The following is a 16,117-nucleotide window of genomic DNA, read 5'->3' on the forward strand; positions in this document are numbered from 1 at the left end:
CTGACCCTTGTGTTCCCTTCCCAGAGTCGCTGCAGGAGCTGGTGTCCCACACGGTGGTGCGCTGGGCTCAAGAGGACTTTGTGCAGAGCCCTGAGCTCGTCCGGGCCATGTTCAGCCTCCTGCACCGGCAGTACGACGGGCTCGGGGAGCTGCTGCGTGCCCTGCCCCGGGCATACACCATCTCACCATCGTCCATGGAGGACACCATGAGCTTGCTCGAGTGCCTGGGCCAGATCCGATCGCTGCTCATCGTGCAGATGGGTCCCCAGGAGGAAAACCTCATGATCCAGAGCATTGGGTGAGGCTCTGAGGCTCTGCCCCTTCCCCTGACTTTGCACTTCGCCTGGGAAGGAGGGGAGCCCTCCCAGCTCCAGCACGTCCCCCCGGCTCGTGTCCCCCGATGCAATGATGTCTCCTTCCTCCGCTTCGGGCCCGTCCTTGCGGCGGAGTACTTCTCCCAGTAGCTGGCCCATCTCCCTGGCTAAGGTCTCCTCCCCTTACCTCTCCATCCGACCTCTGGGGTGACAGCTCTTACTCACCTGTGACTCTTGGCACAAGATTGACCTTCTCTGAGCTTCATCTTTATCTCTGGGCTGGGGAAGAGCCGTGCCTCCCTTGTGGAGTCACAGTGAGGCCTAGTGAGCTCCTGCGCGTAGGGGTGGTAATGATGATACGAATGACAGCATTGAGCACTCACTCGGTGTCGAATGTGCCTCATTCATTCACTCAGCAAGCGTTTATTGAGCACCTACTTTGTGCCAGGCCCTTTCTAGGCATCTGGGGATACGACAGGCAACATGGCGAGGGTCTCTGCTCTAGGGGAGCCCACCTTGGATCCATGCCTCAGTTTCCTTATCTGTACAATCGGGGTAATTTAATTCCTGCCATCCAGAGTAGACGTAAAGATTGAACGGGTTGGGATCTGTGAAGGGGGACGGTGAAGGCTCTGCGGGCTCTCCCTGGACTTGGGTCGCACCCGGCCCCCGGAAACGCCACCGTACTCTACCTATTCACAGGAACATCATGAACAACAAAGTCTTCTACCAACACCCGAACCTGATGCGGGCACTGGGCATGCACGAGACAGTCATGGAGGTCATGGTGAATGTCCTCGGTGGTGGCGAATCCAAGGTAAGGGGCCTGTGTGGGCCGAGGAGCTCAGGGCAGGGGGCCACGGGGGGAGGCACTGACCAGCGGCCCGCTCTGCCCGCCCCAGGAGATCCGCTTCCCCAAGATGGTCACAAGCTGCTGCCGCTTCCTCTGCTACTTCTGTCGCATCAGCCGGCAGAACCAGCGCTCCATGTTCGACCACCTGAGCTATCTGCTGGAGAACAGTGGCATTGGCCTGGGTGAGAACACCCGAGCCCGGGGTGGAGGGAGAGCTGTCCCCCGGGGCCCACGCTCAGCAGTCTATCCAGGCATCCATCTCTGCTGGCTCGCTCACTCGTTCGGTCATTCAACAAACACTCACTCTCAACCCGCCCTGGAGGTAGCCCTTAATGAGCGGTGCTGAGGGTCCACCCAGACAGCCGTGGCCCTGGCCCTCACAGGGCTCACAGTGCAGCGTGGAGGACACACGGTGACAGCCCAGGGTGCTCAGCCCTGGGATGGGGAAGCACGGGCCAGTGGAGGCACCTGACCCAGGCTGTAAAAGGGATGGTCAAGGAGGGCTTCCAAGAGGAGGTGAGACAAGCAGGAGTGAGACTGTCAACTACATACCTCTGAAGAGCACTCTCTCTGCCTCTCGCCCTCACAGGCATGCAGGGCTCCACGCCTCTGGACGTGGCAGCTGCCTCTGTCATCGACAACAATGAGCTGGCCTTGGCATTGCAGGAGCAGGACCTGGAGAAGGTGTGGAAGGAGGAGGCCTGGCCTCCACCTGGCCCCTTGGGGCACCTGCTAATTTGGGAGTCAGTCTGTGGGATGGTCCGGGATTGAATCAGAGGGGGAATAATTTGCAGGGAAAGAGCAAGGGCCCAGTCACTCATCACAGGGCCGAGTGCAAATCCACGCTTCACCCTCCCGCAGCTGCATGACCTTGGCACATTCCTTGCCCCCTACCCCGTACTCCCTCCCCACCACTACTGTGTGTAGCAACGAAGGGCAGGGGCTCTAGAGTTCAGCACCTTACAATAACTCCCCTTGCTCCCTTGCTGTGTGGCCTTGGACAAGTGACTTAAATTCTCCAGGCCCCTGTCTCCTCATCTGTAGAATGAATATAATAATCCAATAGGGTTATTCTGAGCACAGAATGGGTTAGTCCATGCAACCATTGATAAAACAGTAAGCACTCAACAAGAGTTATCTGCTCGTATAGTATTACTCGTTCAACACACATTTACTGAGCACCTACTACGTGCCAGACCTGACCAAGGCAGCAGGGGTACTACAGTGATTGAGACAATCAAAAATTCTTGTCCTCATGAAGCTGGCGTTCTAGTTGGGAAGATGAATAATAAACAAGATAAATAAGTAAAACATATAGTGTATTAGCTAGTGACGAGTGTTAAGGATGAAAATGTGAGCAGGGGAAAGAAACATCAAGTGTCAGAAGGGTGTCCAAGTTTAGACAAGTGTGATCAGAGAATGCCTCACTGAGAGAGTGACTTTCAAGTAAAGCTCTGAAGGAGGAGAGGGGCCATGCGGACATCAGGGGAAGAGCATTCCAGCAGGGGAACCGCCAGTGCAAAGACCCCGAGGCAGAAGTGAGCTTCATGAGTTTGAGACCAGTTGGTTAGAGCAGGGGGAGTGAGGGGTTAGGGGTGGGAAGTGAGGGCAGGGAGGTGACAGGGAAGATTGTGCAGAGGGTCTTGTGGGGCCTCTGCATTTTACCTGGAGTGAGATGGCACCACAGGAGGGCTCTAAGCAGGGAAGGGACGTGGCCTGACTCAGGCTGTTTGCAGGGTCCTTCTGTGCGTGGGATAGACTGGGGGAGCAGGGAACCCAGGAAGGAGACCACGTGACGGTCCAGGTGGGAGGTGAGGGCTCAGGGTGAGGATTATCGTTCACCGAGAGATCCAGACGTGAATGAGGTCACAGAGCTCCAGCGACGGGCAGGGAAGGGAGCCTTGGGGAGGAGGTGGTGCGGGTCTGGCCTCGGTCTGAGCCCGTCTCCACTCCCAGGTCGTGTCCTACCTGGCGGGTTGTGGCCTTCAAAGCTGCCCCATGCTCTTGGCCAAAGGGTACCCAGACATCGGCTGGAACCCTATTGGCGGTGAGCGCTACCTGGACTTTTTGCGCTTCGCCGTCTTCGTCAACGGTGAGTCAGGAGTTGGCGGTGGCGGGACAGGAGGCCGGGGTCCCCGACCCAGCCAGCCTCCCTCAGGGTGTGGTCCCCGTCCTGGCTCGGCAGGGATTCCTCCAGGCGGGCTGGGGCAGGGTCCAGAGGCCAGTGGGGGCCCGGGGTTAACCCTTGAGGTGCTGGGTCCTGGGCTGCCGGGGCAGGGTCCCCGGGGCAGCGGCTCATGAGGCCTCCGGACCCGCCGGAGCCGCCAGGTGAGAGTGTGGAGGAGAACGCCAACGTGGTGGTGCGGCTGCTCATCCGCAAGCCCGAGTGCTTCGGGCCTGCTCTGAGGGGTGAGGGCGGCTCGGGGCTGCTGGCCGCCATCGAAGAGGCCATTCGCATCTCTGAGGACCCGGCGCGGGATGGCCCGGGCGTCCGCAGGGACCGGCGGCGTGAGCAGTGAGTCTCCCACCCCCTTCTCAGCGGCAGAGCCCAACTTCCCCGTGCCCCTTGCTGCCTCCCCCACACACCACCCCCCTCCTTCTGCAGCTTTGGGGAGGAGCCCCCCGAGGAGAGCCGGGTGCACCTGGGACACGCCATCATGTCCTTCTACGCTGCCTTGATCGACCTGCTGGGACGCTGTGCGCCGGAGATGCATGTGAGAGCTGGAGGTCCAGGGACAGGGAGGGGCAGGCCTGGGCGACCTCGAACCTCTTCAGTCGGGCACTTGATGACACTGACGGAGCTCTCGTGATGTGGATGGTCTTAGGCTAGTCAATCCTGGGGACACACCAGTGACCAAGACTGCCCTAGGCCTGGCTCTCACAGAACTCCCAGTCCACCGGGGGGGGGGGGGGTGGGAGGGGGGGGGCGACCAAGCACTGAGAGCCGGGGACAGTTGGGGTTTCAGTAGAGGAGCACTAGGAGCAGAGGAGTCAGGGCTGGGAGTTCGAGAGCTCGCCCCACGAGGAGTCCTGCTCTGCCTGCCGGTGGGTCAGGAAGGGATGGGTGGACTAACGACCAAATGGGGCAGAGCGTGCTGGATGACGTGCCCCCTTCCATCTTCCAGCTAATCCAAGCCGGCAAGGGCGAGGCCCTGCGGATCCGCGCCATCCTGCGCTCCCTCGTGCCCCTGGATGACCTTGTGGGCATCATCAGCCTCCCGCTGCAGATCCCCACGCTGGGCAAAGGTGCAGAGGGGGCAGGACTCGGCAAGGGAGGGAGGCTGGGGAGGGAGCGGGTGGGGCCGAAGGGCAACCCTGACCCCCTGCCCTCGTGGCCCGCAGACGGGGCTCTGGTACAGCCAAAGATGTCGGCATCTTTCGTGCCGGACCACAAGGCGTCCATGGTGCTCTTCCTGGACCGGGTGTATGGCATCGAGAACCAGGACTTCCTGCTGCACGTGCTGGACGTGGGGTTCCTGCCCGACATGCGGGCGGCCGCCTCGCTGGACACGGTGAGCAGCCCCGCCCCTGCCGAGCCACCCTCCCCGCCGCCCGTGAGGGAGCAGGATGGTCAAGGGCACAGCGGCAGCGCTTCTGTTTGTTCTGGGCATGTGTACATATCATAATCCTCCCTCCCCACCCCCCGTCAAGATAGAAAACGAAACCAAGATGAACTCTGAGTTCTGGGCGAGGGTGGGTGGAGATCTTCAACATCTCATCTTTCTTATTCGAGAAATGATCATTCTCGGCGATGGCTCAGCACCAAGGAGACAAAGACCTGCGCTCAACAGCAACAATAATAGTTATATAGATATTTAATAGTTATATAGTTAGAGAATAGTAGGGGACAAAGCCGAGTAAGATGAAGACTGAGAACTGACCACTGGTGTGGCCAAATGGAGGTCACTGGTGACCTCGATGAGCACGTTCAGTGAGGCGGTGGGGTAAAAGCCTTACTGGCGAGGGTTTACGAGGGTCTGGCAGGTGAGGTATTGGAGACAGTGAGTGGACGTGACCAGCCCAAATAAAAGTGTGGGTAACTCCGCGGATAGATAATCCAGTTTTTCTAGCAAATGAATAGCCTTGAAAAGAGGAGGAAAGGAGACCGTTACAGATGAAAAGACCTGAGACCCAGCAGCCAAATGCAGTAGGGGGGCCTTCCTGGTGCCCTGATCCAAACAATCCCGGCTACAAGTGAGACACTTGGAGAAAGTTGATGAAGGACTTTACGCGACTGTTAATTCTGTTAGGTGCGAAAACGGCAGCGTGGGGTGTGAAACGGAAGCAGGTGTCTGAATGGAGACACAAAGCTGAATATCTATGGGTGGAGTGGTAAATGGCTGGAGTTGTATAAAGGTATCACAGGAAAAAGGGTGAGGGAGAGGACATAAGCATGCAGAACTTCGTCTGCAGGGCTGTCTACTCTGGGTAACGAGGGCTCACTACTTGGCGCCTCGGCTGCGGTGGGTTTGAAAATTTGCATGGTTCGAAGAGATCACAGAGACTGGGAGGAGCAGGTGTGGGGGGAAGATCCGAAGCCAGGGCGACCCCACGAGCGCGAAGCGGGCCTGAGACACCCCCCCCCCCCCCCCCCCCCCCGCTCTGCTCTCCAGGCCACTTTCAGCACCACGGAGATGGCGCTGGCGCTGAACCGCTACCTGTGCCTGGCGGTGCTGCCGCTCATCACCAAGTGTGCGCCGCTCTTCGCGGGGACCGAGCACCGCGCCATCATGGTGGACTCCATGCTTCACACGGTGTACCGCCTGTCCCGCGGCCGCTCGCTCACCAAGGCGCAGCGCGACGTCATCGAGGAATGTCTCATGTCGCTCTGCAGGTGGGGCGGGGTCGGGGGGCGGGGTCGGGGCCGCGGGGGGGGGGGCCGGCCTGGGGGCGAGACCCCCACCGCCCCGCGCCTGTCTCCGCAGGTACATCCGCCCGTCCATGCTGCAGCACCTGCTAAGGCGCCTGGTGTTCGACGTGCCCATCCTTAACGAGTTCGCCAAGATGCCGCTCAAGGTGAGGGTTGAGCCCTCTCCGGCGTGCGCCGCCCTCGGGCCGCCTCGGGGCTCTTCTGTGACGCACCGCCCGGCCCCGTTAACCCGCCAAGCGGGGGCGGCGTCCCCACGGAAACCTCTGAGGCGTTCTCATTGCCGTACTAGGATTTCCAGGACGGTCGCTTGGCGTCGTCGGGGCCCCTAACGCTCCCTAGTTAGCGTTTAATTTGCCTAACAGTGAGCCAGCGCTCGCCTAGATTAGCACGTCTTTGCATGAGCACACCGTTTTTCCTAATCAGCGCGCTTACTCGCACGCCCAGACCACCAGCCTTACGCTTTTCCAACGAGTGCATTCATCTGAATACATAGCACCACAGCTATTCTGAATATTCGCAGTCTTTCCTGTTAGTTTTTTCGTTTGCATGCTGGTTTGCATAAGGAGACACCCCTTGTCTGGACTGATTTACATAATACATTTACATAATACATCTAAATCAACCCCCAACCTGCCTATTGGATGTGGAGGTCCTCTTCCCAATTACCATATATTTGCATGGGGCTCTGCGTGTATTTGCCCGCCATGGTAATTCACAGAAGCGCAGATCACTCTGTCCCTACGTCCATTTGCACACAACCCTACCCATGGATTAATCTTAACATACTTGCGTAAAACGACACCAGACAAATCCGGCCCTGGCCCAATGCCTATCCTGACTCCACGTCCACTCCAGAGCGCTGAATTTGCATCATAAACGGCCTCAGACCACTCCCCAATAAGCACTTTCCCTTAGTACCTGCATGACCCACGTCCCCTTCATAATCTAAAAGCCCCCGGCCTCCTTGGCTTTGCTTTTGCCGGCCACCTACTACACGCCCCTCATTTGTGTGTCGCCCTCTTGCTCCCACCCAGCTCCTCACCAACCACTATGAGCGCTGCTGGAAGTATTACTGCCTCCCCACAGGCTGGGCTAGCTTCGGGGTCACCTCAGAGGAAGAGCTGCACCTCACCCGTAAACTCTTCTGGGGCATCTTTGACTCACTGGCCCACAAGGTCCGGGCACGTGGGGGGGGGGGGGGCGCCGAAAGGAGCCTGCTTGGAGGGCTTGGGGGCCAAAGTGGGGGGGGTCCAGAATGAAATTACCAAATTCGGGGGTTCAGGGAGGGAGCTAGTTCTGCAGGTTTGGATCCAGGAGAATCTAGGATTGGGTCTCTGGTTTGGCTGTTACAGAAGAGGCAATGGGCGCTAGTCTGGGGGCTTGGAGAGGGGTGATGCCGGGGTGGTTTGGAGGGTTTGGGTTTCAGGGAGAGAGACCATAACTGATGTCTGGGGGCTCAGGGAAGAGGGGTTGATTAGTAGAGGGGTGAGTTTGAGGCCCTAGGGCTCCAGGATTTGAAGGCTCAGCCAGGCCTGCAGTGACCCCCCCACCCCGGCATCCCCAGAAGTATGATCCAGAGCTATACCGCATGGCCATGCCCTGTCTGTGCGCCATCGCAGGGGCCCTGCCCCCCGACTACGTGGACGCCTCATATTCATCCAAGGCCGAGAAAAAGGCCACGGTGGATGCTGAAGGCAACTTTGACCCTCGGCCCGTGGAGACCCTCAAGTGAGGAGGCCTGGGGGCAGGAGCGGGGTGGGGACTGGGGACACGGAGAGGGAGAAGGATTCGGACATGGAAGGATGGGCCAGCGCTAACGTCTGCCCACCCTATCCCCCCTAATAGTGTGATCATCCCGGAGAAGCTGGACTCCTTCATCAACAAGTTTGCGGAGTACACACATGAGAAGTGGGCCTTTGACAAGGTTGGCGTCAGGGTCTTCCCTCACCCCCCAGCAGCCCCCGTTCCTGCCAGCCTTTCTCAAGACCCCACGTGCCCTCCCACCCCAGACCCAGGTCTTCCCTGAGGCCCCAGATTTCCCTGGGACCCCAAACTCTTCTGAGACCCTAAAGCCTCTTCCAGAGCCCTCTGCCCCTCCAGGGTTTCCCCTCTGCGTCTCCCAGGCTGCTCTCTCCTCCTCATCCTGCCCCCCGCCCCCCCCCTCCATGGTGGTGCGACCTGTCCCCTCTCCACCTCCAGATCCAGAACAACTGGTCCTATGGGGAGAACATAGATGAGGAACTGAAGACCCACCCCATGCTGAGGCCCTATAAGACCTTTTCAGAGAAGGTGAGCAAATCTCAGGGCCCAATGCTGAGGGTCCAAAATGAAACCTCCAAATTCGAGCGTTCAGAGAGGAGTGAGGCAGCTTCATCAGCTTGGATCTAGCTGGGGCTGCGGGTTAGGGCTCCGCATGCATGGACTTTGCCTTCCCTCAAACGTGGCTGCCTCCCCAGACCCCGGACTTCTAGTGTTCCTTCTCTTAGAAAGAGTCAGACTGGATTTGATTCCTTGACTGTGCCATTTAACTTCTCGCAGTCTCCAGAGTAAAATGAGATCATGAGAGTTTTGTTTGGGAGACTCTGTTACAGAGCAGGTAAGAGACCGGAGTTCGAATCCGAGCTGGACCACTTCCTCCTAGCCACGTAGTCGAGGCTTTCCACTTCTTAGGACACTGGAGGCCAGTAAGGCTGAGGCAGGGACTCCTCCCTCTACCTCCCTCCCATGCCATCTCACCACCTCCACGCCTTCCTGTCCACCCCAGGACAAAGAGATTTACCGTTGGCCCATCAAGGAGTCCTTGAAGGCCATGATTGCTTGGGAATGGACGATAGAGAAGGCCAGGGAGGGAGAAGAGGAGAAGACAGAAAAGAAGAAAACGCGGAAGATATCCCAAAGTGCCCAGGTGGGGGCGGGGCCGGGGCAGGGGGCGGGTCATGGGAGGTGGTGAGCGGCGGGGGCGGGGGCAGGAGAGTGTGGGGCCAGGCGGGAGGTGGGGTTGAGAAGGGAGAAGGGCCAAGGAAAGGACGTGGGGGGAGGGGGGGCGGGGGTCAGGGAAATCTTGGGGGCCCGGAGCCAGATGCCCGCCAAGGCTGAGAGATCTGGGAAGGGAGTGGGCGTGGGTCTGAAGAACTGCGAAGGGCAGAGGAGAGGAGGGCGTGACTTAGCGACAGGGCCTTATGGGGGGGAGGGGCGAAGAGCAGGGGTCTAGGGCCAGTGGAGGAGGTAAACTGTGTTGGGGCCCGGACTTCCTGCTAGTCCATCAAGCACCCCCATTTCTCCCTCGTCCTCCCAGACTTATGATCCGCGAGAAGGCTACAACCCCCAGCCCCCGGACCTCAGCGGAGTTACCCTGTCTCGGGAGCTGCAGGTGAAACCCCTGATCCTTTATCTAGAGGCATGGAGGTGTTTGTTGGGGTTGAGAAGGACATCCTCCGAGTCCGGGCCTTGACTCTTGCGTCCATTCCAGGCCATGGCAGAACAACTGGCCGAAAATTACCACAACACGTGGGGGCGGAAGAAGAAGCAGGAGCTGGAGGCCAAGGGTGAGAGCGTCCGTCCCATCCCCGCACAGGCCCCTCTTCACCGAAGTCCCCTAACTCCAGAGTCCCAAGGGCTTAAGTTAGAGTTGTGTGACTTTGAACCATCGCCACCCCCGATAATAACAACATCTACTACCATAGGGCTGTGGTGAGCATATGACGATCCTCTGAAACCGATGATTCGGTTCTCTTACCTCTGTTTTTATTACTCTAATTATGCGTGCTCTCAGCAGCAAGAACCACTTCAGTGAGAGTGGCCTGGGTCTCCCCAGTCCTCTGATTTCTGGTCTTTGCGGCTCCAGGTGGTGGGACCCACCCCCTGCTGGTTCCCTACGACACACTGACAGCCAAGGAGAAGGCACGAGACCGAGAGAAGGCCCAGGAACTGCTAAAGTTCCTGCAGATGAACGGCTATGCTGTCACCAGGCACGTGGGCTGCAAGCCCGGCCAGGGAGGGGCGGGGAATGTGAGAGGAACGAGCCAGGCCAAAACTGGGGAAAGCTGGGCTGGGGTAAAGCGGCGGAGCCAGGGAAGGGAGGTGGCTGAGAGGGGTGGGGCCCGGAGAGCAGAGGTGGGGCCAGAGAGAGGAGGTGGCTACGAGGGTGGGCCCTGGAGAGTGGGGGAGGGGCCAGGGGAGAGGAAGCCAAGATGGGGGGAACTCCTCAGAGCGGGGAGCAAGGTCAGAGAGTGGGGGGCCGGGAGGGTGGGGCCTCGGGAGAAGAGTTAGGACCTGGGAGGGGAGGAGGCTAAGAGGGTGGGGCTTGGGGGACTGTTTGGGGCCAGAGAGGGGAGGGGCTAGGCCTGGGAGGAGAGGCAGGGCTGGGGATGACAGGAGGCTAGGAGGGCGGGGCCTGAGGGGAGGCGGGGCCTGAGGAGGAGAGGCGGGGCCAGGGAACTGCTAGGACCTCGAGGGGGACCTGGCGTGGGGCAGAAGCCTGCAGCGGCCGGCCGTAGGAAAGCAGAGGGGAACTGGAGAGGAGCGGGGAACAGGGCTGACCCCTCTCTGCCTGTCCACGCAGAGGCCTTAAGGACATGGAGCTGGACACATCTTCCATCGAGAAACGGTTCGCCTTTGGCTTCCTGCAGCAGTTGCTGCGCTGGATGGACATTTCCCAGGAGTTTATCGCCCACCTGGGTACGGGGAGTCCCTCCCCATGCCTGCCATACCTCCAGGTTCACCCAAGGACCCGGCGCATGCATTTCTCCTTCCCTCCCCTCACCTCATTATTGTGCCTGACACTGTTCCTTACGGGTGTTGAAAACACAGCAGTGAACGAGACAAAGATCCTTGTCCTCCAGTGTTTACATCCCTGTGGTGCCTTCAGACGATTAACATCAGATACCTTAAGTTTTTAGAAGGCAGTTAGTGTTTGGGGAAGAAGAATACACTAGAACCATCTAAGAAAGACTGGGACAAGTTGTGCGGGGGGGGGGGGGTTGGGGGAGTGGAGCCCTTTAAATTTTAAATAGAGTAATTGGGAAGACCTTGAAGGAGGTGGGAGGGGGCTGGCCATACATCCGAGGAGAGTATTCCAGGCAGAGGAACAGCCAGTGCGAAGGTTCTGAGAAGTCCCTGGGGAAACAGGAGGCCCAACTGGCTGAAGCAGAGTGACTGAGTGTGGACAGCGGGAGGAGACGGGGCAGATCACGTAGGGCTTTGCAGGCATAGGGAGGACTGTGGCTTTTTACCCCAAGTGGAATAGCACCACGGGAGGGTTCTGAGCAGGAGAGAGCCCTGACCTGCTTCAGGTGTTCACAGACTCCCCTTGGCTGCATTAGGGACAGATTGTGGGTGTAAGGACCAAAGAGGGTGAGGATTGGGCAGATTCTGGGTCTCTTTTGGGGATGGAGGCTGTTGGTGTGCCCCATACGTGCCTCTTACACCCCACTAAGAATCACAGCTGGCCCCTAGGATCCCTCCCAGCTTCCCCCAGAGATCCCAACATTCCCCCTGAGAGCCACCCAGGACCCCCAGACCCCCTCAGATGAGTGGCACAGCAGGACGCACTCACACACCTCGCCTCGAATCCCACATGCTGATCCTCCATGCTGAGCGCCTCTCGGCAACTCCCTCTCCTCTCTGTGCCTCGGTTTCCCCATCTGTCCACCATAACCAGTCACAGTTCTGTCCTGTTCTTGCTGGGTGACCTGGGCTGAGTTATTTCATCTCAGTTCCCTCATCTGTAAAATGAAGGAGGGGGACCAACTGTACAGACCTCCAAGTTGGGAGGAGATCGTGCGAGGGCCAGGGACATTATTAGCATTATTATTATCATTAATTATTACTCTCACTGTTATTATTACCTGAAATTGACTTCTGCTTTAAAATTAATTCTAGTCTGTCAACATTGACTTCTTGTTTTGTTCATTCATTCATTCATTCCACATTGACTCAGTGCCAAGTACTGAAGTTCAGGAAGAAGAGGGCTGGTGAGGAAGCGGATGTTCCATGACCTTACTCCATCCTAGTTTATCCTCTTCCCCATTTTCAGCTGCAGGAAGGGCTTGATCAAGGAGTTAGGGGGAAACACAGGAAAGACAGGAGAGAGAGGTTTACCTCAAAGTCAACAGAGGTGGCTTTATACCAAGCATTAATCTCCCATCTTTTCCTCCCTGAACCCTCGAGTCCCCTCCCTCCCGAGGCACCTTCTGAGTTCCCCAGCCTTGAACCCACCATCACCTCTCTTTTCCCTCCGCCACCAGAGGCTGTGGTCAGCAGTGGACGAGTGGAAAAGTCCCCCCACGAACAGGAGATTAAATTCTTTGCCAAGGTGAGAGGTGGACTGAGAAGCTGGAGGGGGCTGGGGACTGGTGGGCCCCTTCACCCAGTCCCCCTTCACCCAGCCCGCCTCGTCTCTTCCCCACCCCACCCCCAGATCCTGCTCCCTTTGATAAACCAGTACTTCACCAACCACTGCCTCTATTTCCTGTCCACACCGGCCAAAGTGCTGGGCAGTGGTGGCCACGCCTCCAACAAGGAGAAGGAAATGATCACCAGGTGGGCTACCCTGTGACCCCTGACCCCGTCTCCTGACCTCACAGGATTGCAATCCTGGACCCTGTCCTCTCAACCTGGGACTGTCTGGGCTCTGTCCTGGGTGTTGGGCACTGACCACTCTACCTACAGAGGTGACTGAAGGGTGAGGGTGACTCCCTGTCCTCTTGTGCCCAGGACCGAGGGGTCTCCCAGGATGTAGGACTTTCAGGCAAATGGGACGAATTGGTCGCCCTGTCAGAAAGGCAGACCAGCCTCCCCACCCCCCAGCACCCCCGTGTCTGCCCGTTACTCTCAAGCTTGCTCATCTCTCTGCCCCTTCCCCACCCTTCCTGTCACCTCTGTTCTCTTCTCCACCATCCTATGTCCTCCTGGCTGTGTCTTCTGTCCCTCTGTCCCTGTCCCTAACTGTGCCGCTGCTGTCCTTGTCCCGTGGTGTCCTCACTGTCTGTTTCCCCCGTCCTTATGTCCCTTTCTTTCTTCAGCCTCTTCTGCAAGCTTGCGGCTCTTGTACGGCACCGAGTTTCTCTCTTTGGTAAGTAGCTCCCCGCCCCCAGTTCTTCCCTCTAACCTTCCCTCTCTCCCTGCAATCTCCAACCCCACCCTGAAGAAACAGCTCCCGGTTCAGGCCTCGATTTGAACAACCTCCACCGTGTTGTTCCTCTGGACCCAGACGTGGACTGGGTAGTCCTAGGGACAGGGCTGTGCCTGGGACAGCGCTGGGCCCTGCCCTCGTGGAGCCCCCAGGCCGGTGGGGACACAGACTCATCCTCAGACAGTGATGGCCCGAAGGTCAGGGCTGGGATGGGGGAGGTGCAGGCAGAGCGGGTTTGGGGAAGGACCAGGTCCTGTGGGCGTCCAGGTGGAGGTGGGGCGGGGGGGAGGTGGATGTAGGGGAAGGCACTGCCCTTGTATCCCTTCCTTCACCCTCTCCCGTCTCCCTTTCCCAGGGACGGATGCCCCAGCTGTGGTCAACTGTCTTCACATCCTGGCACGCTCCCTGGATGCCAGGTATGGGGCCTGGTGGCCACCCCGCCCCAAACCCCTGTTCTCCTTGACCTCCTGAAATCCCGGATCTCAGATTCTAGAACTGGCGCGCCCCGGCTTCCCTCCTAGGACGGTGATGAAGTCAGGCCCCGAGATCGTGAAGGCCGGCCTCCGCTCCTTCTTTGAGAGCGCCTCAGAGGACATCGAGAAGATGGTGGAGAACCTTCGTCTGGGCAAGGTGTCCCAAGCACGCACGCAGGTGAAGGGTGTGGGCCAGAACCTCACCTACACCACGGTGGCCCTGCTGCCGGTCCTCACCACGCTTTTCCAGCACATCGCCCAGCACCAGTTCGGAGACGATGTTATCCGTAAGGACCCCTGACCCCAAGGGCAGGACTAGGGACGGGGGTGGGGTGCAATTCTGCTGACACCAGCCATCCCCGTGTGCCCGGCAGAATCCCCAGGTGTCTGAGTGTGCATTCAGTGAATTGGTAGGTAACAGAATGAGTTAATGAGACAGAATGAGTTAATGAGGATATAAGTTCGGCAGCTTTTTTTTTTTTAACGTTTATTTATTTTGAGAGACAGAAACAGAATATGAGCAAGGGAGGGGAGAGACAGAGGGAGACACAGAATCCGAAGCAGGCTTCAGGCTCTGAGCTGTCAGCACAGAGCCCGACGCAGAGCTCGAACCCATGAACCGTGAGATCATGACCTGATCTGAAGTCAGACGCTTAACCAGCCGAGCCACCCAGAGACCCCTGAGTTCAGCAGCTTCTAACAAAAGACCCTAAGTCACTGTAGCTTAAACAAGAAAGGGGTGTATTTCTTTCTCATGTAAGAGCCTACTTGTGAGTGCATCACCATGTCAGAAGCCCAGGCTCTCTCCGTCTTGTTACCCTGCCATCTTGGAAATACTGCCTTTATCCGCAGGGTCCCGGATGGCACGGCGTTCATTACATCCCCATTCTAGTCTGTAAGAGGAGAGAGGAAGCAAAGAGAAGGGCGCTGCAATTCTTTTACAAGAACGACCTAGATGTGGTCTGTGTCAGTCCTGCTTACATCCATCTCGTTGGCCAGAATTCAGCATGCGGCCACATGTCACCGCAAGGGGGGCTGGGAAAGTAGCCTTTATTCTGGGAGGTCACGTGTCCAGCTAAACATTGGAGGTCTGTTCCTAAAGAGCAGAGAAAAGTTAAGAGCAGATATTGGGAGTCTATTAGCAGCGTCTGCTACCGAATGGCACACCTGTTGTGTGACCCAGCCTGGGATCTGGGAACACAATGTGCACAGTGTGTTAGTGAGACACAGGCAAGATGCAACACCCAGTGGAGTGTCAGGTCCTCAAACAAAGAGCCTTATGAGATGTGGTCTGGACTGTGGGGGGCGGGGGAAGGACGGCGGGGGGGCTGGTGGGAGAGATGTTCAGGAGGCCGAGGAGATGGGCGGTGGAGGGGAGGTATCCAGAGTGAAGCCCAAGGCCCCGGCCTGCGACACTCGGATAGTGGGGCCTCCAGGACACAGGGACTGGGAGCAGTAACGAGTCTGGGGGAGATGCCAAGGTCAATTGGGCCAAGGGGCCCAGGGAACACCCTGGGAAGGTGTCCAGGACGGGCCAGCAGGCCACGGGCCGTGGGGATTGGCGGATGCTGAGCCATGTCTCAGTTCACCGTTTCTTTGAAATTAGAACCTTTTGCTAAAAGTAAGAAAAGTTGAACGTGGTTGGGGCTCTTCCCCCACCCTCACGTTTTGTTCAGAGAATTAAAAATTTTTTTAATGTTTATTTATTTTTGAGAGGGAGAGACAGACAGAGAGTGAGTGGGGTAGGGCACAGAGAGAGGGAGACACAGAATCCGAAACAGGCTCCAGGCTCCGAGCCGTCGGCACAGAGCCCGACGCGGGGCTTGAACTCACGGACCGCGAGATCATGACCTGAGCCGAAGTCGGACGCCCAACCGGCTGAGCCACCCAGGCGCCCCTGTTTAGAGAATTTTAGAGTGTCCAGAAGAGAATTGTTCACAATTTGCCCCGTTTGCTGAACCTTTCACTTTATGAGCAAAAGTATTTGCAGACCTTTTTGTTGAACTTTAGAACGTGAGCTCCACAGACCGTGACACCTCATCCCTAAATACTGAGTCTGCACCTCCTGGAACGAGAACCTTCTGTCTGTCATGTAATCACAATATCATTATCACCACCTAACCTGACTGTGCTTGAATTTCCCTCATTACTCTCAAAATGGCTTTGATTTAAAAAAAAAAAAAAAATTCAGAGTCCAGTCAGGCTTTTCTCCTTGCCTTTGGTTGTTATGTCCACGTGTCTCTTCAATCTAGAACTGCCCCCTTGCCCTCTTTTTATCTCGAGACATTTGTAAAGTTGCTGAGGTTCCTAACCTGGTCTTCCGGGGGTCGGCAGGGGGATGACCTAAAATTATCGTCAGGGTGGGATATTTGCATTTTTCTGGAGAGTGTCCATCGCTGTCATCAAAGAGATCCGTGACTCCCCTCCAAGGAAAGAGCAGCCTTTACGGAATGCCCGTTGTGTGCCCTGTTCCAA

At 57.6% G+C, this 16,117-nt stretch overlaps 1 protein-coding gene and 2 long non-coding RNA genes across 12 annotated transcripts in view; 1 reads left to right on the plus strand and 2 right to left on the minus strand.

Annotated features, from left to right (window-relative positions):
* RYR1 (ryanodine receptor 1) overlaps positions 1 to 16,117 on the plus strand; it is a 132,406-nt gene that overhangs the window by 60,999 nt on the left and 55,290 nt on the right. For all 8 annotated transcript variants that reach the window (XM_047835988.1, XM_047835994.1, XM_047835990.1 and 5 more), the window contains 25 exons: positions 25 to 298; positions 1,017 to 1,131; positions 1,217 to 1,349; positions 1,757 to 1,851; positions 3,124 to 3,259; positions 3,496 to 3,682; positions 3,773 to 3,881; positions 4,293 to 4,413; positions 4,510 to 4,679; positions 5,781 to 6,001; positions 6,093 to 6,183; positions 7,072 to 7,212; positions 7,602 to 7,765; positions 7,883 to 7,961; positions 8,237 to 8,326; positions 8,802 to 8,942; positions 9,333 to 9,407; positions 9,507 to 9,582; positions 9,882 to 10,005; positions 10,599 to 10,714; positions 12,283 to 12,350; positions 12,456 to 12,577; positions 13,060 to 13,109; positions 13,525 to 13,585; positions 13,691 to 13,929. In XM_047835988.1, the coding sequence (XP_047691944.1) occupies positions 25 to 298; positions 1,017 to 1,131; positions 1,217 to 1,349; positions 1,757 to 1,851; positions 3,124 to 3,259; positions 3,496 to 3,682; positions 3,773 to 3,881; positions 4,293 to 4,413; positions 4,510 to 4,679; positions 5,781 to 6,001; positions 6,093 to 6,183; positions 7,072 to 7,212; positions 7,602 to 7,765; positions 7,883 to 7,961; positions 8,237 to 8,326; positions 8,802 to 8,942; positions 9,333 to 9,407; positions 9,507 to 9,582; positions 9,882 to 10,005; positions 10,599 to 10,714; positions 12,283 to 12,350; positions 12,456 to 12,577; positions 13,060 to 13,109; positions 13,525 to 13,585; positions 13,691 to 13,929 (3,198 nt within the window). The remainder of the gene's footprint in view (positions 1 to 24; positions 299 to 1,016; positions 1,132 to 1,216; positions 1,350 to 1,756; positions 1,852 to 3,123; positions 3,260 to 3,495; positions 3,683 to 3,772; positions 3,882 to 4,292; positions 4,414 to 4,509; positions 4,680 to 5,780; positions 6,002 to 6,092; positions 6,184 to 7,071; positions 7,213 to 7,601; positions 7,766 to 7,882; positions 7,962 to 8,236; positions 8,327 to 8,801; positions 8,943 to 9,332; positions 9,408 to 9,506; positions 9,583 to 9,881; positions 10,006 to 10,598; positions 10,715 to 12,282; positions 12,351 to 12,455; positions 12,578 to 13,059; positions 13,110 to 13,524; positions 13,586 to 13,690; positions 13,930 to 16,117) is intronic.
* Positions 704 to 1,833, minus strand: LOC125153099 (uncharacterized). Of its 2 annotated transcripts, none has more exons than XR_007147407.1 (3): positions 1,720 to 1,833; positions 1,007 to 1,321; positions 704 to 922 (listed from the first exon to the last, which is right to left on the minus strand). It is a non-coding gene; the product is annotated as an uncharacterized LOC125153099 (long non-coding RNA). The 2 variants fall into 2 exon arrangements; XR_007147406.1 differs by having other exon boundaries at positions 1,007 to 1,324; positions 1,720 to 1,828.
* On the minus strand, positions 4,697 to 5,910 carry LOC125153098 (uncharacterized). Of its 2 annotated transcripts, XR_007147405.1 has the most exons (3): positions 5,826 to 5,910; positions 5,049 to 5,249; positions 4,697 to 4,945 (listed from the first exon to the last, which is right to left on the minus strand). It is a non-coding gene; the product is annotated as an uncharacterized LOC125153098 (long non-coding RNA). The 2 variants fall into 2 exon arrangements; XR_007147404.1 differs by lacking the exon at positions 4,697 to 4,945 and having other exon boundaries at positions 4,965 to 5,249.

The sequence above is a fragment of the Prionailurus viverrinus genome, chromosome E2 (genome assembly GCF_022837055.1).
Source record: "Prionailurus viverrinus isolate Anna chromosome E2, UM_Priviv_1.0, whole genome shotgun sequence".
In the NCBI taxonomy this organism is placed as follows: domain Eukaryota; kingdom Metazoa; phylum Chordata; class Mammalia; order Carnivora; family Felidae; genus Prionailurus; species Prionailurus viverrinus.